Source organism: Cupressus sempervirens, chromosome 1 (assembly GCF_028749045.1).
Source record: "Cupressus sempervirens isolate cs-2001-9-10 chromosome 1, ASM2874904v1, whole genome shotgun sequence".
NCBI classification, from domain to species: domain Eukaryota; kingdom Viridiplantae; phylum Streptophyta; class Pinopsida; order Cupressales; family Cupressaceae; genus Cupressus; species Cupressus sempervirens.
Window position 1 is genome coordinate 287,025,646 of NC_143118.1, and position 22,578 is coordinate 287,048,223.

The 22,578-nt window shown below is 36.7% G+C and overlaps 1 protein-coding gene across 3 annotated transcripts in view; it reads left to right on the plus strand.

The window, feature by feature from the left end:
- Positions 1–22,578, plus strand: part of LOC149577218 (protein DETOXIFICATION 46, chloroplastic-like) — a 236,674-nt gene that overhangs the window by 61,127 nt on the left and 152,969 nt on the right. For all 3 annotated transcript variants that reach the window (XM_089822725.1, XM_089822742.1, XM_089822733.1), the window contains exon 5: positions 4,487–4,542. In XM_089822725.1, the coding sequence (XP_089678851.1) occupies positions 4,487–4,542 (56 nt within the window). The remainder of the gene's footprint in view (positions 1–4,486; positions 4,543–22,578) is intronic.

The window sequence follows — 22,578 nt, forward strand, 5'->3', positions numbered from 1 at the left end:
CACGTAGGATCATGACTCTACATGGGAATCCTTTCGTGTCATTTTAAATATCGACCAACATTTGTTGAGAGAAAGTATCAATATCATTGGCAATATGACTACCTCGTCGAATTACATCTTCGGTAAACTACCACTCTACATCATCTTCAAATAGGTGACTATTTCCCAAGTCACGGTTGTTGCTTTCTTCCTGTGCAGATCAATAACAATAATTAGAGCACAAACCTTCGATTATACGTACCATTGTATAAACTGTGTCACAGTTCTGACAGTATATAATTGTCTCTTAGTATATTATCACATTAGTGATTAATATTATAGTAAACATTAAGCAATACAAAGATCATAAATTTGTAGTTATAAAGTTAAAAACTCTAGTAATATAATCTATACAAATTGAATTGTTGCGTTAAGTTTATTATCTTTTCTCTTAGTTACCTGGGTTCACTGGTTTGCCCTTAGAACCACGTTTGGGTTCGAACCAGTTCAGGGTTTTGGTCTGGTTCGACCAGAATTTGGTTAGAATTCCATTTTGCGGGGGGTGGTTTGAACACACATGTATGAAATTCTAACCTGGGCGAATTTGATGAACCCAGTTCAAATTTACATTGAACTCGGGCGAATTTCCAGCAATGGGCAGCTTTTAAGTGTTTTTTTAGAACATATTTGATATTTTTTTGAGTTCCGCAGCCCTAAAAAGTGAATGTAAATAGGTTATTTTGGCGTTAGCTCTATTGCCGAGTCAACTAATGTGGAAGGGCTAGGAGAAGGAGGAGTGGAAGAAGAAGATGAGGAAGAAGAAAAAAATGAATATGATGAATATTAAAATTTAATACATTATGATTAGTTGAAAATTGAGCTTGAAACAATGATACTTGAAATTGCTGTTATGATTCATGGATCGTGATTTAGTTTTAATGTTTTGAATCTTTAATGTTGAACTTGAAAATTGAAATATATGACGGTATGAGCTTGATCCATGATGCTATGATTACAACTTACATGTTTAAATTTTATGCCTATGGTGTTTTTGTTGTTTAAATGATTAAATCATATGATTTTATGATACTCTATGCTTCTAGGCTTCATATATATATATATATATATATATATATATATATAATTTTCAATAATTTTTACATGCTTTTGTATGAATGAACCCAAAGAAACCCAAAACCCTTTCCAAAATTTTGCTATACCGGAAAAGTAGTTCTTCAAACTCATATTTCGTATCGAACTTGAACCGGTAACACAGTCTTTTCTCTATCTCTGATCTCCATTCCTTAATAGAGAGGAGTTACAATATATATGATATGGAGATGTTGGCAATTATGCACGCATTGGCCAAGTTTAGGAAATACCTCGTGTGCAACAAATTTGTAGTGTGGATAGATCATAATAATCTCAAACATTTACTTAATCAGCTAGACTTGAATGATCAGCAACACAAGTGGGTTACTAAGCTTCAGGCTTATGATTTTGACATCGAGTATGTCAAAGGTAAGAGCATAGTTGTTGATGCTCTATCACGGAGGCCTCATTTGTGTGCCATTTGGTGAGATATCTGATGATTTGCATGGTGATCTCAGCAGAGTATACTAAAGATACATTGGCAACCAGTATTCTGTATGGTTCGACATAGGATGAAAGGTATACTATTGTAAATGTGCTTATCATTTACAAGGGTTGGATACTATTGGTACGAAGATTAGAGATGAAGAAAAAGATTTTGAGGGCTTGTCATGATGTTCTCATGGTAGGACATTGAGGATACTTTAAAACATAGTGATAGTTTCGAGAATGATTTACATGGGAAGGACTCAAGTCAGATATGCTTCAGTATGTTAGAGAGTGTCTTGTTTGTTAGCAAACTAAACATGAACATACATTTCTAGTAGGATTATTGCAGCCCTTCCTTGTTCTGGATAGGAAGTGGGAGTGCATTTCTATGGATTTCATCATGGGCTTATCTAGAGCGCAGATTAAGGATTATATCTTTGTAGCGGAGGACAGGTTGGTGAAATATGCTCACTTCTTTGCAATCACCACTACTTACACAACAATCTAGGTTTTAGACTTGTTTCTTCGATAGGTGTTCAGACTTCATGGGAATTTAGGAGTGGTATGTTTTTGGCAACCTCTTCCAACTCACTCTATGTACATGGTCTTACCTTCTCCTGACTATGACTTTGGTGTACTCTGCGACTTGTGCTTTTCATTGGATTCTCTAATTTTTTTGAACTCTTTGATCTTTCAATGATTTCTCATAACTGTCATCTCCTCTCACTTTTTTACTCAGATGAAGAGATCTCTCTACTATTTCTCCCTCTTCTTGAGGATATCTGGTTTGTTGGTCCTTATTTGGCTGTAGGGGCATTAATTGTTAGGGGTACAATGTCAATCAATATCCTTCTCTTCTTCCTCCCTATGGGTCCTTCGTCCATATCATTGAAGTATTTGTTACCGACGTTGCTTTCATTGCTTTTTCTCATGTTGTTCTTGCAAGTCAATATGATTTTGTGCCAAAAAACTTGAAATACTTTAAGTTTTGAGAAGATCACGGATCACAAGTTTTATTAGTTTTTCTTGTACCATGCCTTCAGGGACCACATGCTTCTAAGCTTCCCTCTGCACATATTGATTGGCTAAAACTTCCTATGAGTGTAACAAGTCCTCCATCAATCGATCTTCTTGTGTTTCTTCCTTGTTGTCCTCAATGTCAATGTTCATTACTAGCATTTTTGTTTAAAAAATCAGCCCATTATTCCACTAGCTCGCCTATTGATCAACGATGACATCTCCAAATTTGAATAGGAAATGGTACCTATGGTGTGTGCTTTAACTTACAGAGTAAACCAAAATATAATAATGAAACACATTCAACACTAGTTCAAACACAACACATAAGTATGACAGAAAGATATAACATTAACATCAATTGTAATGTCTTTACGGCCATAATGTGAATGGGTTCCCAAACCAAACATGAACAGTGTTGGATAGTTGGCTATGGCTACCAACAAAACCTCTTGGTAACATCTAATTTCATTGCTAAATACTAACAAGAATTAACAAAGTACTATTTCTTTATTAGTGGTAGTTTTTCCATCTACAAAGAGAAAGCGCTACTGTCTTTGATCTTTCACTTTAATTTTTCCACATGTAGGGTACCAAACTTTTCACTACATTCTTTCTTTATGGCCAAAAATAATGTCTCATCAGTTAACTCAGTAGTCATCCCAGTCTTCATCTTCAAACGAGTGGCTCTCCTTTAAATAAAAACTCTTCTTAGGCTTATCTCTCTCATCTTCTCTTTTGTTTTTGTCCTCTTCTATAATTATCTTTTCTTTTGTTATCATCATCAGTCTTATAGCGCAGCATCTTTGAAAGTACATCATGTAGCATAATGACCAATTCTTCCATAATTGAAACATTTAAAGGGCAACTCACCCTTGTATTTTCAGGAATTTCAAGTATTCTCACAAAGTTTGCGTCTGCATCATTCGGATCATTGTTTTTTTTCAAGTTAATATTCAATCTTTTTGGCTTTGAAGACAATTTCATTCTTGACATTATTGGCTTTGAAGACAATTTCGTTCTTGACATCGAATTTTTCACTTTAGATGGCCTTTTAATTTAACTTTATTTTTGGACCCAAAAATATGTCACCTCTATATCTTTGTATAACAATCCTCTTTTTAAATAACTAACTATAATTTGTTTGAGAATTGTTCTTGCTACAATAGCTCAAATATTTAATTATTTTTACAAAAATAATAAAATAACCCATAGCATGAATTTGCTTACTGCACCGATACCTTAAATGCAGCAGAGATCCACTATATGAAAATCAGTACTCTCCGAAGTTGACAAACTTCTTCAAGAAGTATGGAGTGCACCAAAGATGTTGAATTTGCACACAAAAAGTGCTATTGTACCGGACTTGGCTCTAGGAACTGTTTGCCATTGTTAGGATACCTTTCCCATAGAGCTGGTACTTTCTCTTAGAAAGTTGGGGTTTCCACTGATGTTGGAATGGACCAGAAAAGGGACATTGCATAAGTTTTCACTTACAAGTGGATTTTTGTAAACTTTGTATTATTCCTTTGATGTTTGTTGTCTCTTTTAATCCTTGCATTTCTTGTACATATTTGCACAGTAAGCAAGAAATTTTTAATGAATGATTGAATGGAATAATTGATGGATCAAAATCTAGCTCACAAGCTGCAAGCAACTCATATGCTTTAGAAAAAATACTTTGGATTTTAGTGTGTATGTGTCATGCATTAAAACTATGATATAAGCTTCCCTACTCTATTTTGTGTTCATTGTGGTTTTGAACTAGGCTCTTCTTTTCAACTTGTCATTATTTATAGATATAGTTGTAATTGTTTGCATAAATATATCATTTTTATACTTGGATGCTTATAGGATTGGTTATACTGGATACAATAAAATTTAATCAAATAATTCATTTGTTTTGCAGATTCGAGGCTTAGCATGGCCAGCAGTCCTTGTTGGTATGGTTGCACAAAGTGCAAGGTATGTGCTAATTTCGTTGTTTGGAATATTTTTCTCAAATTGTGCTTCATTTTGTATCAAGTAATTTACTTGGCTTGATTTCAAAATTTGACATTTATTGGTAATTTTCTTAATGATGTAATAGGAAGTTTTGTGGTGTCAACAAGAATTCAAAAATAAGATGAAGATTGGAATAAAATGTTAGTATGAGCAAATAAAATAGATGAGAGAAAGAGACATATGCCTCATGTGAAGAGTATTTTATTATATAGCTGTAGGAAATTGAAGTTGCAACAAAGTTGTTAATGATCTACAACCTTATTGATGATCTCTAGCCACTTATTACATCTAAGTGTAAACATTCACAAGCTCACAGGATTGTCTAATATATTTTTATACCTTTTTTATTATCTAATTTGGAAATGACACCAAGATTTCCTAAAATTCGAGAAACAAAATAGCATCAAGAGGCATAGTCAGTAAATCGATAGATTGTTCTTAAAAAGTGGAAAATGATAGGAAATATGCACACAATTCGCCAATTATCAAAGGTAGAAATGATGAAACTTGATTCATTCGGTGTTAGTAAGATATACTCGATTCTTCACCATTCTCAATACTTCCTAATTATAATAGAAAAACAGAATAAGAATATGCTGAAGAAACTAAAATTTTGTCAAAATTCTTTGTTACCAATTTGCTTCACATTTATCATGTATTCAATTTAATTGGAAGACAACTATGCTTGTTAAAATTTACTTCACAATGAAACCACTCTTGAAGCCAAAGGAAAAAAACACATAGTAGTATCTTGAGAGCACATAGTGGGTGAAAATAAAATTTGGTTTTGAGCATAAATAGTGATAAATACTTATTGTGTGTGGAGGTTCTGTGTAATGTCCGGAAGGTGATTTTTGTCCCAAAGGTGCTTTTGGCCCAAAGGTGATTTTTTGTCCCGACGGTGATTTTTCTACCATAAGCGATTTTCCTCCCAAAGGTGATTTTTGTCCATATAACTTCTTCGTAATGTCCGACTTGTGATGTTGGCCTTTTTTGCCCCATCCATCAAACTTCTTACTTTGATTAACAAGATACTAACTGTCCAATCACGTACAACTGTAATGTCCCCTCTTAGGACTTATCCTTATTGCAATTCTCGTCCCAACTAATGTTTGAAATATCAGAAATAATAACATATATATATTCCCATGCTTCTTGTCCTTTTCTCATTAGTATAGTGGTTATTATATGTAATAATAGTAATAGTATAGAATAGAGTGGGGAAAACTTTATTATCGCCTTTATATTTCAGTTGCTACTTTGTACTTAATTGGCCCTTTATAAATTTCTCCCAACATTCATAATGCCCCTTTTGGTAGGGCAGCAAACATACCTATGCAATCTGACTTGAGTTTTACTTGCTGCTCTCTCTTTACTTAGCTTTATCCCCTCATAAACTTATCTAACTTTATTATTCTCTTCTCCGTGCTATTCTCAATGCCCTTTATGTGAGTAGGTGGCAGCAACTTTATGATGATCAACTAATCATATATATTATCCTTCCAAATATTACTTGCTGCTATGATTTAAATCATCTTCAATCTCCTTTTAACTTGTATTTTCTCTTGTAATGGGCACCCCTGGATGTCCCAAAAAACTAAACCAAATTGCTGAAAGGAATTATGTCAAACAGTTTGCATTCAACTTCTTATTTCTCCGTTTAATGTTTTAAACCCCTTATAACTCCGAAAATCAAACGTTTATTGTTTGTTGTGTTTCGTGCATGGAATTGGTATCATACAACATAAACAAGAAAGAAACTACAATGATATGCAAAGTGGAAATGAACTGCTGCTAATAAAATTTTATTTTCAGAATTCATAAAACCAAATACATGGCAGATTTATCAACTCACTAATTACTTTAGCAGTATTGACATAATACTCCAGCCCATGCTTACGAACTTGCTGCTACAATACTTTGTCTTTCAATCAGTCCACTACCTTCATAATACCATTCCCTCCAAGCGGCATAAGCGTCGGACAAGTAGTGAAGAAGATATGAGCAAAATACCAAATCTGCCTGTAGCCGGAAATGCAACTAAACTGCCTGATAATGAAGCCAATAACAAAGAATTCCAAAGGCCAAACCCCAAGGGAATGACATCTAGAATGTTACAAGAGAGGATAGACGTCCTCAAATGCCAAGAACGAAGTTGCAACTCACACACCAATTTCTTCTCATATTCAACCTGCCTAATGAAGCCACAAATGCTTCCTTTTATTCTATTTCCAAGGGTCCGCTCAACTCATATGGGCAATGTGGGATAAAAGATGTGTAATATATAAAACATATATTAAAATACCCCTTATGTCTCCCTTGGGTACACATCACCATAAAATAAATATTAAAGTAACACTTTAATATTTTACAATTAAATTAGACGTTACTTTAATAAAACTTCAGGCATTAAAATGTATTAGCAATCGGACTCCGAATAATGCGAGTGATAGCTCATTGGAAAGCTCTCACCGAGGAGTATCGAATCCAATCACCAAAATTGACCTGCACTGTGTTCTGCCGACTTACTAAAAATAGTAAGTATGCCTGAAACTGAGTAAATCAACTTCGTTTTGGCCCAAACTGGAAATGACTAGGCCAAAACACTCCAGGATCCCATTAAACCCTTCGTTAGCCCTCGGGACCATGTAGAACAAGGCTAACGCACACACACTTGGTCAACTGCTAAAATGGGGACATTACAGTCTGCCCCCCTTGAAATTGCTTGTCCTCAAGCAATCTCAGTCCAGCCTGCTGAATAACCTGCTCACTCTCCCATGTAGAATCTTCCTCCAGCGGGTCTTTCCATCTGACCAAATACTCCTTCACTATCCTGTTTCTAAGCTTCCTCTCTTTGGTGTCAGAATAGCCTCGGGTACTAACACAAGCTTCCCCTCCTCATCCAAAGGGGGTAAATCTGCAGAAGGCACTACACTCTGACCGATGGCTTTCTTAAGCCTAGACACATGAAACACATTGTGCACTCGATTGCCCTTTGGAAGCTCAAGCTCATAGGCGACTTTTCCCACTTTGCGAATCACCCTGTAGGGACCATAAAATCTAGGTTTCAACTTTTCAGCTCCGCTCTTCTTGAGCGATGACTGTCTATATGGTTGTAGCCTCAAGTAAACCATATCCCCTACCTCGAAGTTACGCTCTATTCGGTGCTGATCAGCATACAATTTCTGTTGATTCTGGGCTTGTTGTATATTCTTTTTGAGCACTTTCAGGATGTCCTGACTATCCTGCAATAAGTTTTTGGCTTTGGGCACTCTACTGTCCCCCAAAACTAAATCCATGAAGCTAGGTGCTTCATAACCATAGAGTGCCATAAAAGGAGTCATCTTGATGGACATATGATAAGTGGTGTTATAACAATACTCTCCCATATGCAACCATCTGATCCAAGCCTTTTGTTGTGTAGTTACATAGTTCCTCAAATATCCTTCCGCCCATTTATTCACAATCTCTATTTGCCCATCTATTTGCGGATAATAACTAGTGCTAGGTGTAAGATCTGTACCACACAACCTAAACAACTCTTGCCAAAAAACACTCATAAACTTACTATCCCAGTCGCTGACAATGAATCTGGGCAGCCCATGTAACTTGAATATCTCTCTAAAGAAAAGATCTGCCACCTGTGCTGTTGTGTAAGTGGACGGAATAGCAAAGAAGTGAGCAAACTTCGTCAAGCGGTCCACCACCACATAGATGCAATCCCTTCCTTGTACTCGTGGTAAACCAGTGATGGATTCCATCGAAATACTTTCCCATTTCTTATCAGGAATGGGCAAGGGCTGTAATAAACCTACAGGAAATGTGTGCTCTCCCTTATTCTGCTGACAAACCACACACTCCCTGACATACCTTTGAACATCATCCTTGAGCCCTTTCCATGAAAACTGCTCTCGGATCTGCCTGTAGGTCTTGAAGACCCCCGGATGTCCAGCTGTGGGTGCATCATGAAATGCCTTCAGTATCGCCTCTCTCAAATGTGATGATGGAATCAAATAAACCCTGTCCTGAACTCTGATCAATCCATCTATCACCTCATAGCGATCATCCTGTATGGTACCTGAAATCAATCCAGAAGCCCAAGCATCTCCGACATACTCTGCTATAATCCGATCTCTCCAATCTCTTGAAATCTCTGCCAGAGCACATAAGTGAGGTCTCCGAGATAAGGCATCAGCCACCACATTTTTCTTACCTTTGACAAACTCTATGTCAAAGTCATAAGCCTGCAATTTAGTCACCCATTTTTGTTGCTGGTCATTAAGATCACGCTGGCTCATGAAGTATTTAATACTGTTGTGATCAGTCTTGATCACAAAATGTCCACCTGCCAAATATGATCGAAATTTGGCCAATGCATGCATTATGGCCAACATCTCCCGGTCATAGATAGAATAACTTTTCTCAACTCCCCGGAGCTTCCTACTCTCGAATGCAATGGGATGCTTCTCTTGCATCAATACTGCTCCAATCCCATCACCTGATGCATCACAATGAAGCTCAAAAGGCTTCGTGAAATCCGGTAGAGCTAGAACTGGACATGAAGACATTACCTGCTTGAAATGCTCAAAACACCTCTGTGCTGCCCCTGTCCACACGAAGGCTCCTTTCCTGGTAAGATCTATCAAGGGTGTAGCAATCTGTGAGAATCCCTTAACAAACCTCCTATAAAAACCACATAAACCAAAGAATCCCTTAAGCTGTGTAAGGTTTGTGGGAGTAGGCCACTCTACAATAGTTCTAATCTTTTCAGGATCAACCCGAACGCCATCTGCACTAATGATATGCCCAAGGTAAAGGAGCTTAGTCATGCCAAACTCACATTTAGATTCCTTGGCATACAATGGCTCTCTCTCTAGAATAGATAACACCTCCTCCAGATGATGTAAGTGCTCCTCCTAGGTCTTACTGAAGACCAAGATGTCGTCAAAGAAGATCAAGACAAATCTCCTCAGCTGCTTCTTGAATACCTGGTTCATTCAACTTTGAAATGTAGCAGGTGCATTGGTTAGACCAAATGGCATAACTATGAACTCAAAGTGGCCATAGTGACATCAGAAGGTTGTTTTCTCAATGTCCTTTGCTCTCATCTTGATCTGATGGTATCCGGATCGCAAATCAATTTTGGTGAAGAAGCATGCCCCATGCAACTCATCAATCAGCTCATCAATCCTAGGAATGGGATACCTGTTTTTAATTGTTTTCTTATTCAGTGCCCTGTAATCGATGCACATGCGCATCGTCCCATCCTTCTTCTTTACCAATACTATTGCTGAAGCAAAGGGGCTCTTACTAGGCCTGATATGCCCCATCTCCAACAAATCCTTAATCGCCTTCTCTATCTCATCCTTGTGTTTCTTAGGATGACGATAGGGAGTAATCATAACTGGTTTGGCTCCCTCCTCGAGCTCAATAACATGTTCCATCCCTCTGTTAGGAGGAACCCCATGAGGAATATCGCTAAATACTTTAGCGTGTCTATCAAGTATCTTCTGGATATCTGGTGGATGACTCTTTTCTTGTGGCTCTGGTGAAGTTGGCATAATGTAGCATTCTGCCGCCCACTCTATGTCATCATGACGAAAAAGTCTCTGCATTCTCCTTAAGGACACTACTCTGCAACCTCCATTTGAAAGTCCTCTAAGTACCACAGTTCTGCCCTCATGCTGGAATCTCATCTCCAATTTCGCTAGATTGAGTGTGAACTCAACTAGTGAAGCCATCCATGTCATGCCGAGGATGACATCATAATCTCCCATGTCCACAACATAGAACTCATCCTCCAACTCATAGCCATCTCCAAACCTGATGTGAAGATTAGATATCTTCCAAATGCATAATAACTTATCACCGTTAGCCACCGTGTCTAAACCCATCATGCTCCTCTGTCTGTAACCCTCTCCTGGCTACCAACTGTGCATCTATGAAGTTATGTGTAGCCCCAGTGTCAATAAGAGATATCACTTTCTGCCCTTGGATAGTACCCCTGACCTTAAATGTGATTGCCTTTTGGGCCCCTGTCAAGCGTGCCAACGATCTATCATCCTTAGGAATGTTGCTCTCCTCTATAGTATTACCCTCATCTGAATCGGAGTGCTGATCCTCCCCTTTTGACTCTGACTCTTTTGCTGAAAAATACTCCATTTGATTTGCCTTAGCCTTGAGAGAACATTTATGAGATAAGTCCCAAGGCTCTCTACAATGGAAGCACAGCTTCTTCTTTCGAAGTTCATTCAAGGTTTCATTGTCTAGTCCTTTTGATCCTTCTTTGGGTTTGCTATACTCTTTCTGAAACGGTTTTTTGTCTTTGTCCTTGCGGTAGGAAGACTCTGTTGAATGGTTTTTTCCTTTGTATACCGAAGGGGCTAAATCTCGTGCTTTTTTAGTTGCTTCAGCTAAGGTGAGTGGATCATGTCCCTTCACCCAACCTCGTAATGGATCAGCAAGACCATCACAAAATAACACCACCAATCTCCTAGGAGAGATATCAGTAACAAGTACAGACAAGTGTTGAAACTCGGCAATGTAAGCATCCACAGAACCTGACTGTTTTAACTGTGCTAGCTCCTTAAAATGTAACTCGGGATCCTTAGTGTCAAATCTCCCAATCAATGTTTCGGTGAATTCCTCATAGGATGTAATCTGATTATGCCCCAAAGTCACCATGCCATGATGCCACCATTCATGTGCAACGCCATCCAAGTGCATAGCCGCATACTTGATAGCCTCCTCCTCAGGCATAGGATTTAGCTGCAAGTATGTATCTACCTTCTGCACCCAAGCTCGTGCAGTCATCTTCCCTGAAGCATCATAATAAGGTAAAGAAAGTTTTCCAACTTTCTTCCTCAGCTCAAAGTTTTGATTCCTCCCTCTTGCTTTAGACATGTGTCTCATCCTCAAGTCCATATAATCTCTAAGAGAAATATCTGCCTGAAACTCCGGTCCACTAGCCTCCCAGTCCCTCCTGAACTGATCCTGTAACTTGGTAATCTGTGGTTTGTTTACTGGTTGAACCGGATCTCTAGGTGGGAAAGTGGGTAGAAGAGGTCTCGAGCTCACAGTCCGCGCTGGGCGTGCAACATGTCTAAAGTTATCAGCCTCATTCCTATTGTTGCCGTGCCCATTATTACCATTAATGTTATTCTCAGGACCATTGTTGTTGCCTTGGCCTCCATGGTTATTGTTTCCCCCGTTGTTATTGTTTCTGTTGTTAGCATCACCTGGATTAATATTGACACCCATTTGTCTAGCCATGAGCTGCAACATCATGTCCATTCGCCTATTCTGCTCCTGCTGCATACGCTGCCCCTGCTCTAATGTATCCAGTAACTGTCTGAACAGTACCTCTCCCTGATCTGGACCAGCATTTCCGCCTCCGCCTAATACTATATTCCTGTCATCTCGATCACCCATATTATTGTCCTGATCAAAGAATATCTCCTTTGTGTCTGTATGGTTGGATTCAATGTCCACCTGTACGGATGTACTAGACTGTTTGCTTTGCAAGTCTGAAATCCTATTTTGTCTTGCTCTGGTATCGCGGAAATTATAAGACCCCTGTCGCATGCTCAAACATAAATGCTTAGCCTGTGTTTTTTACTTACTTTTTCCCTCTATCCGGCTGTTCGAAATTCCCTATAAGACCTCCACAGGATGGCAGGACTTATAGCTCTGATACCACTGTAATGGGCACCCCTGGATGTCCCAAAAAACTAAACCAAATTGCTGAAAGGAATTATGTCAAACAGTTTGCATTCAACTTCTTATTTCTCCGTTTAATGTTTTAAACCCCTTATAACTCCGAAAATCAAACGTTTATTGTTTGTTGTGTTTCGTGCATGGAATTGGTATCATACAACATAAACAAGAAAGAAACTACAATGATATGCAAAGTGGAAATGAACTGCTGCTAATAAAATGTTATTTTCAGAATTCATAAAACCAAATACATGGCAGATTTATCAACTCACTAATTACTTTAGCAGTATTGACATAATACTCCAGCCCATGCTTACGAACTTACTGCTACAATACTTTGTCCTTCAATCAGTCCACTACCTTCATAATACCATTCCCTCCAAGCGGCATAAGCGTCGGACAAGTAGTGAAGAAGATATGAGCAAAATACCAAATCTGCCTGTAGCCGGAAATGCAACTAAACTGCTTGATAATGAAGCCAATAACAAAGAATTCCAAAGGCCAAACCCCAAGGGAATGACGTCTAGAATGTTACAAGAGAGGATAGACGTCCTCAAACGCCAAGAACGGAGCTGCAACTCACACACCAATTTCTTCTCATATTCAACCTACCTAATGAAGCCACAAATGCTTCCTTTTATTCTATTTCCAAGGGTCCGCTCAACTCATATGGGCAATGTGGGATAAAAGATGTGTAATATATAAAACATATATTAAAATACCCCGTATGTCTCCCTTGGGTACACATCACCATAAAATAAATATTAAAGTAACACTTTAATATTTTACAATTAAATTAGACGTTACTTTAATAAAACTTTAGGCATTAAAATGTATTAGCAATCGGACTCCGAATAATGCGAGTGATAGCTCATTGGAAAGCTCTCACCGAGGAGTATCGAATCCAATCACCAAAATTGACCTGCACTGTGTCCTGCCGACTTACTAAAAATAGTAAGTATGCCTGAAACTGAGTAAATCAACTTCGTTTTGGCCCAAACTGGAAATGACTAGGCCAAAACACTCCAGGATCCCATTAAACCCTTCGTTAGCCCTCGGGACCATGTAGAACAAGGCTAACGCACACACACTTGGTCAACTGCTAAAATGGGGACATTACATCTCCACCCTATGTTTAGTGCTCATTATACCATACTCCCCTTCAATCCTTATTTATTCGCTGATTTCTTTTTTCCTTTACCTTTAATTGGTCTTGGTTTTTAATGTTTTATATCTTATATGCCCTTGTTTTTAATCAACTTATATTCACTTTAATTTGGGAAATCTTCTTCTTTTTTCTAATTTTCTCTATATATTTTGTTCCCCATGATGGAGCCTTAACTTTTGCAAATTAGGGCTTCCATTTGTGAGATAATGTTGAAAACTTGACAAAAGTATTAATTGATGTCAAAGTGACTTCATAATAAGGCAGGGATGAGATTGGTATAAAGTTAAAAGACAATCAACGCACCCAAGAGGAATTTGATATTGGAGTTTGATCACCTATGAGAAGAATAAACAATTCTAGAAATACCCATTGTTTTAACTTCTATTTATTGGCATTAAAATCTTGTATTATTAAAAGCCTGTAGACTGTTGAATACCTGTTGATGAACAAGCTACAAATCTGCAATAATGTCAACAAAATTCTGCATCAGATATTCTATATTTACACCAGAAAAATATGCAAATAGCAAATACAGTAGCAGCGATATATGTATGCAATCATTAATTCATTGGCAAAGAAGAAACTCGTTAGAGAGAGCAGTGGTTTTATCCTTAAATCCACGTAAGACATCCATGTAATATGAAGACATCCACTGTATATCATGCAAAGTTGCAAACTCTCGGACCAATAACTAATTAGTGATCAGCAATGAGAACCTACACACGATAGCACACAATATGAAGACAAACAATGAAGGTCATTACCATGGCAGTGAAAATAAATACTTTAGGAATATCGAACACTTAGAAGAGATTAAAAGCATCGGGTATATGCAATGATGAATGCAGCAAACACCTGGAATCAACAAAATGTATTTGAAATTAGAGCTACATCAAGACAATTCGATGGCATGATAAGGAATCTCACAATAAGCAATAACAAAGAGTACTGCATAATACGAAGGCCAAGACATAAAGAATTTTCCCAACAGAAGAGAGCCTGAAGCCGATGGAGGGTGTTGCCAAACTCTGACCCAGTGATAAAATCACATGATAAATCTCTAACAAATACTGATGAAGAAATAACGCATCGTGAAGTAGCGGTGAATCATCGTTGTAATTCTATACTTATGTCATCACACAAAGTTATTAACGCCATAAAAATGCAGAATACAAAGCAATGTAGATGGTAGTGTGCAGAAGAGAAAATAAGAATATACTCCAGTGAAATCGAAAGGAACAGATGTCATGTTGCATAGAAAAGCCAAATGAATAATATGCAAAGCCATGTCATGGTCAAAGGCAAAGTCAAGAAAGGTGATTTCGAAAGCTATCCAGATGAACAATACATCATATGTGGCAATGATAAAATACAATAAAATTTTGAAAGAAGATAATAAGGCACAAGCCGTAATTGAGAGTTACAACAAATATGAAAACCTATTCATAAAAATTGGTAAACTACCAAAACAAAACAATACAAAATGCAATATATAAACTCTTAATTAAATTGTTTGTAAGTGATGTGACTCATTGATAAGTCACTAAAGAGATATATTAGATGAAAAGAGTTATTTGAAAATAAAAAGTCTGTGGTTGAGAAGGCAGGTGAATAATATGGAATGAGGAGAATAAAGAAGAATGAAGAAAAAAGACAGATAAATAGATAAAGGAATAAATGTTTTTGGCAATTTTGGTATATTGGATACTGTAACTAAAGCACATACTTATTGTACTCATTTTTGAAATTAATGCAAGAACCTTGTTCTTCTTATTCATCTTGAAAATTGAAGTTCAAAATATTTTATTCAGATTTATCTCCTGTGATATTTGATTTTAAAATCAATTGCTAGTAATGGTGAAGAAGTTGATTTTAATACATGTCTTTGATTATCTGAATTTGCAAATGAAATGTTGTCCAGTTGTTTTTTCCCGAAGAAATTAAATTCAATTAAACTAGGGGTTGTGTTGCCAATTGAAGCTTCAATCTATAAAGTGGTGGATGGTATAGCACTGTCTCTTGGGGTTGTATATAAGGATCTAGAGAAAGTTTGACTCTATTTACCCAAGGTTGGATAAGGGGACTGGTTTGCAATTTATTTTGTGAAAGTGGGTTGATGTTCGAGGCCTTGAAGTTCAATATTTTGCCATATCCATAATATTCATTTAACAAGTAAACATCTCAAAGCATTCATATAACTTTTATTTTGATCAAGTTTAAGGGTTTTGCCAACTTAAGAACTGACAAAGTTTAAATTCGCTATAGAAAAGCTTTGAACCACATGATTAGGGTTTAAGGTGAATGTTTATCCACTTAGGTTTAGCAAAGCCTAAAGTGTAGGGGAATCGAATTAGAAGGTTTTCATTGGCATAACTGATTGAGTAAATCTATTAGAGAATTGGCAAAACTTTTGGATTTTCAATCTGTAGTTTTGGAAACCAACACCCCACATATATATTCTCCTGTGTCGTATGTTAAACATGGCATCCCTTGGTAGTGCCTCCCATGACCTAAAGGGGTGGACATTTGTTATGATGTTATTTTAAATATAATCCAATGTAATGTCAACTTATGTTTATATTTGAATAATGAATTGTAATATAAATTGGTAATAGAATAATTTTTTTTATCGGTAATGGGCCGAAGCCTAGATTAATTCTTATTATTTGTTGGAATTAATTATTATTATGTGTTAAGTTTGAGTTGACTCGAACTCAAGACCTCTTGCATGAGAGGCTCACAAGTTACCATTGTGTTGTAGGCTATTGCCTTGTAATATAATAATATTAGTAATAGTTAATAATAATATTATTACTATTTTGAAAATATATGTTATCAATAATCTGTTTGAATAATGAAATATTAGATGTTTATATATAAATGTACACACACATGCGCGCGTGCGTGCACGCACATGTACACGCACACGCACACGCACACACGCACTCACATGCCCATGCACGCACGCACGCGCGCTCGCACACACACACAAATATTAGTGTTACCCTAGTGCGGGGGTGTGGCGGTGTGGGGGACGTCAAGATCAATTTTGGGTGCAGGAAAAAATTGGCCTCAATTTGGGGATGGTGGGGGGACGGCGGGGGTGCGGCGGCGGAGGGGAGGTGGTTGCATAGTATATATATATAATATATATGACTGAAAATGTTGATTATAAAATGATACTTCAATGTATTATATAACATACCAACTATAGTTGAATAGAGAAAATTGAAATGTGATTCACAAACCATAAGTTCAAACTTGAAACTTGAAACTTCATAACCATTACTAATGACCATTTAACAAATTAATTTAGTTCAAGATGCAAGATTCAAAATTCATTGTTCAAATATGAATATCATATATGATATATCATAAAGATGCTTATGATGACAATGAGCCGAGTAGCATGAAACAGTGAAATGAAATAATGTATTGTAGCCATATCAAAGTGAGTACAATCAACAAAATGAGAAAATGTCAATAATGAGAATGGAATCATACCAAGTGCTCTCTATGCATGCATAAAAAAACAAATTAAAAAAGAAAAGAAAAAATTATTTTTGAAAAAACTTTTTGGGCCATTTAGTTGGCCGCACCCCGCGAGCACCCTAGGAGTACCTTGGAAGCACCCCGCAAGCACCCTTGCACCTAAGCACTCGTGATGCACCCGAGCACCCGCGAACCACTCGGGTGCTCGAGCGGTGTGGCCGAGGTGTGGCAGTGCATTTTCGGCCAGTGGGGGTATTCAAGTCCTTGATGCACCCGCACCGGGTGCTTTGGGTTTTTGATCCATATGCGCTCACCCGGGTTACATTGATATGTGTGTGTGTGTGTGTGTGTGTGTGTGTTGATGATATTACCTTTATTATCCAATGTCGCATAAGTAAAGGGTTGATTTCTATTGCTCCACTATTTTGCAAGCTTATTTACTCAATATTATTCAATAATTCTATTATCTAATATATTCAAATGGTATTAATAATTATCATTGATATATGTATGTGACATAAATAGATTGTAATTAATATTTGATTATATATTATTTAATTATGTCTAAATCACATCGTGCTATTGTTAAATATTTACTTAACATTTAATATTTCAATCATTTATAATAGTTGGGTTTCATTTTGCAAGAGGGGACATGACATAAACCCAACACTTGAAAGTCCTAGATTGCCTTTTGAGGTCCCATCAAAATTGATTTTTATCCATTCTTTATCAAGTGGTATCCAAGTCACCCCTTAAACCTTTTTTTGACTAGGATTAACCCTTTGAAGACCATTAATGGGCCATATAGTAACAATATCTTAATTGAGAGGTATATTAATGTAAATATCAACTTTTGCAATTTTATATAAGAGTTATATATCCAAATTCAAATTCCAATATGATCCTTGACAATGATAATGGTATATTATTCTACAATGGAGATTATCTTTGAATCAATATATATATCGCCTATGTAGTCCCTCTATCCACAATGCTTTAGACAATATGTTCAAGATAGTTGCATGCATGATAAATATTGATCTTGTAATTATACAAGGGTCGTTTATGTTATGGAGATCTCAATGGGAGAATATACATTGGTCTTGAATATATAGATCTAAGTGTCAAATATGTATTGTTTTGACTTGTAAGAAGTATCCAATCTTCTTCTTCATCCTTGCATAGATCTCTTTTATATCTGCATAGGTCTCTCAGATTTTGGTCAAATCTTTGCTTCTATAATTGCAAGGTTTTTGTAGTGTATCCTTTCTATGAGATAGGAGATGAGTTGATGGTTGGCCTATGACCTAAGTTTCTGTAGGTTACTTCGAGTTAGATTCTAGTTGGCCTGCAGTGTTCGAATAATATCAGAGATCAAAGAGCTTCAGAAAGAATTTGGTTTTGAGCCTTGGATTGCATTTTATGAGTAAATAAGGAAATAAATAAAAATATATTCTAAGTTTGGGTTATAACAAAATAATAATAAAAATGTGTTATTGTATTCACTTTATAAGAAAATAATTAAAATGTGACATTATTATTACTTTTTAATAAAGTAATAAAACGAATAAAAAAAATTCAAATAAAGGGGCAAATAAAACCTTAATTCAAAATTAGAGTTACAGCTGAAAATAAAAGTTGATAAAAAGAAGAGGAGAGATCATCTTGGACATTACTGAGGTTATTGTATTCAAGAAATGTTGTAGGAGGAGCCGTGTAGAATGAGTTTAAGCATATTTGTGGCTACAAGGACTAAAACCCTTGTGCCTTGTGGCTGGATGTTCACCTAGCTACACTCTTCATTCCTATTTTATCAGTGAATTCGATTTATCATTGGAGCATTTGGATTCAGAATTTGCAAGAATTTGTGTGTGATTTGGTGGCATAGCAGAGTTTGTCCTACAGATCTAAAGTGGATATCAATTGTTTGTGTGGGAAGTCACTCCCAGCTAGGCCATACATAGATACTTGGAAGGAGCTGGAAACAGAAATATACTGAGAAATTGATGTCTAATCAGATTACAGTGACTACAACATGCAGATCGGGCTCCTAAAACTTAGCAATTTCAGACCTTAGTTTTCTCAGCCAGTGGTACATACTTGGAGTAGCTGATGTCATCTATAGGGGTATTTCCTTGAGTATATTGCTGTGGTAACAGTGCATTGAGGTCTTATTAAGTGGTTTACATTGGAAGGAGGCCAACATCAGAATTGTGGTTGTAAGTTCAGACTTTTTGGGTTAGTTTCAGACCTGCAATATATTTAATAGCGGCCTTACAACATTCTTCACTTGTGACGTCACTTGGGCAAGAATATACAGCAGATCTCGGTCAACTTGGAGCTTGGAATTGGTCAAAATCAGGTCACAGAGGTGTTAGAAGGCCTGGTAATTCTGATTCGCATGTTTTTGATCTGTCATTACCTGGTACATTGATCTCTCATTACCTGGTACATTTCTTGTGTTGATCATTTGATAGGAATTAGAGAGTATGGTTCTTGCATTAGATACATCATTGTAAGCCAAGAACCTTGGCCTTTTTCTTGTCCCTTCAGTTTGTAAGCAATCTCATTGCATTCTTATAGTCACAAGGAGTGTAAATGTCAAGAGTTGTTTCTCTCATATTAGTTTGCATGTCAGCTGTTTGTATTAATGACTAGCTGGTGTAGTTGCATGTTTACATTTTGCAGCTAGACATCAATGAGGAAGTGGCACCCAGAATGTGCTCCTTCAAATTCGGAAAAATGTGGTTGAAGGATGAAAACTTCAATCTTGTTGGAAATTGGTGGGGGGGGATGAAAGTTTTCTGGGCTCTAAAATCATCTTCTTCGTTCCAAGTTGAAGGTGGTCAAAAGATTTCTTTTTTCGGATGGAATAGGGGACAATATGGGAACACATTTGAGATAAGAAAGATTAGAAAAAGAAATAGAAATTCTGAAGAACGAGGTTATAGAACAAGGCATGGATCAAGTAAGATATATGAAGGAAAAATAATTATGAAGTATGAAGACATCCTTGCCAAAGAAGAAATTTATTGAAGTCCAAAGAAGTTTGGTTGGAAGAAAGAGATAAAAACGCCAAGTTCTTCCACTGTAGTACCAAACAAAGAAAGTAAGTATATAGAATCACAAAGTTTAAAAAGAAAAAAGGAAGATCTTGGAAGATCTAAAGGAAATGGCCAAAGAGGCAGCTATATTTTATAACGAGCTCATCCACAATTGGGATGGTAGAGGCTCAAAAGAAAATACTACCAAACATTCCAAAGATCATAACAAGGGAACATATTAATATGTTAGCAGGAAAAAGTTCTAAGTTTGAGACTGAAACAACTGTTAAATAAATGCACCTGGCTAAAGCCCTTGGTCTACATGGCTTTTCGACATGCTTTTATCAAGAATGTTGGCATTTTGTAGGAGATGAGTTGACAGAGGCTATCGAAAACATGAAGAAATCAAGTAGAATACTGAAAGAGAATAACAACACGTTTATATCCCTTATTCCAAAGAAAGAAAACATGGAGACTTTGGATTGTGGGCCAATATCATTATGTAATACCATTTATAAAATTTTAGCAAAAGTTTAAGCCAAATGCTTATAGAAAATTTTGTTGGACATCACTATAGATGAACAAATTGGTTTTGTTCTAGGGATGTCCATATTTGATGGAGTTATTATAGCTCAGGATGCCATTCACACTGAAGCTGAGTATGTTTGTCAAACTAGACATAAAGAAAGCCTATGACAAAGTGGATTGGTGATTTTAATGTAAATATCTAGAGGCCTTTGTGTTTGAGAAACAATGGATAAACTTCATCTACAAATGCATATAGTTCTCAATTCCCTGTTCTGGTAAATGGACCAATTGAGATTTTTCTTTGAGATATCTAGGGGACTAAGACAGGGAAACCCCATCTCACCATTATTTATACATTATTATTATTATTATGGCAGAAGCTTAAGGAAGAACCATTAAAATTATAGGGAGGGAGGAAAGCATAAGGGCATTAAAGTGACTAATAGCTTAGAACCTGTTACACATCAGCAATTTGCTGATAACACAATGCTCTTTCAAGGTGGGGTCAAGGAAGAAGCCAAAGAGATGAAAGAGATACTTAGTACTCGAGCATCAGGACAAAAAGTCAGCCCAAAGAAATTAGAAATATTCTTCTTTAATTTAGACCTAGGGAAGGAGACATAAATCTGCAATATCCTAATTTTTAGAAAAGGAGAGCTTTCGAGGAAATATCTAGGATAAGATAAGTTTATTAATGTCCAACAAGAAACCAACAAAGAGTCTAAGGGGATGCCAGAAAAAGAACAACCACGAAGTATAGAGCAGGAGCATCAAACAGTGCCCGGAGGAAGGTAGAGCAAAAAGCATAGAACTAAAGAACCAAACAACCAAAGCAAGTTGGAGCTGCTAAACAAAGAAAACCTGCAAACTAGCTGATCCTATCCACCGAGTAAAAATCAAGAATGAATGAATAGGCCATAGGACTGGAAATCCCAAGCCGTCTCTAAGAACTCTTGACGACGCCAATAGAAGAAAGCCATTGCTGAACAGAAAAAGATCTGCACTATCTCACAACCCCTAGAGGCTCAGACTAGGGATCCAACGCATGCTTAGTAACTGAGATGGGGGAAACTGATGGTTGTGCATTTGTGTCTTTCATATATTTCTTATGCATATTTTCACCCAACTTTGTGTCGTCCCACTCCCATTTATGCCACTAATTAGTAGAGATTTAAAGTATATTGATAAAATGTAAGATAGGAAGTAATTACTGAAAAGTCCACCAATGTGAAAAATTTGACAACAATATGGATATATTTGCTATAGGAGCTAAGCATGGATGTTTGAGCAGTTACAGGAGATTTGGAGCGAATGGATCAGCTATATACATATTATAGCTCTATTTCATTATCCTATTTTGGGCAGACATTTTGATTTTAGTCTTTGGTTTGGAGTGACTTTTGACTAGAACATTATTCTATTATTATTATGTTTTTTATATAGTTAAAAGACTTGTGGCCTGCGGCCAAGATAGTGATTATAGAGCTTAGATCAATGGCCTGCGACCATAACAATCTGATTCAACCATTTTTGGTATTTTAAACACTATATAAACATGTACACGATCATATGAAGATATCAAAGAAATATACTTATTGGAACGCTGTTATAAATCATCCTTTTGTATTACTGTTTGGATTAGTTCCGGATTGGCTTTAGTAATTTTGCATTAATCTTCTTTTCACCAAGCAATTTGGAGGAAGGGCCCCCTCTTGGAAACCTTGCCCCCTCTTGGAAACCCTGGTGAGACTATCTTAATTTGTATTGTGTCTGTTGTTAATCCTTTCATTTGATTAATTGCAAAATGGAAATCAATTTTGTGTATAAATGTTTATGGCACTTGTACGATTCATGCTATATGTTTAGATTATCTAAAGAGCTGATTGTTTATCGGGTTGTTGGCTTGCGGCCGTTTCTGCCTGTTTGCTTTATTGATCAGTATTCATCCATTCATATCTTTGTCTCAGTAAAAGCCATATTATCCATTCATTGAAAACCATTGTCCGTGACATTATATTTCCTGTCCCCTTTTTCCACAAACTCCTT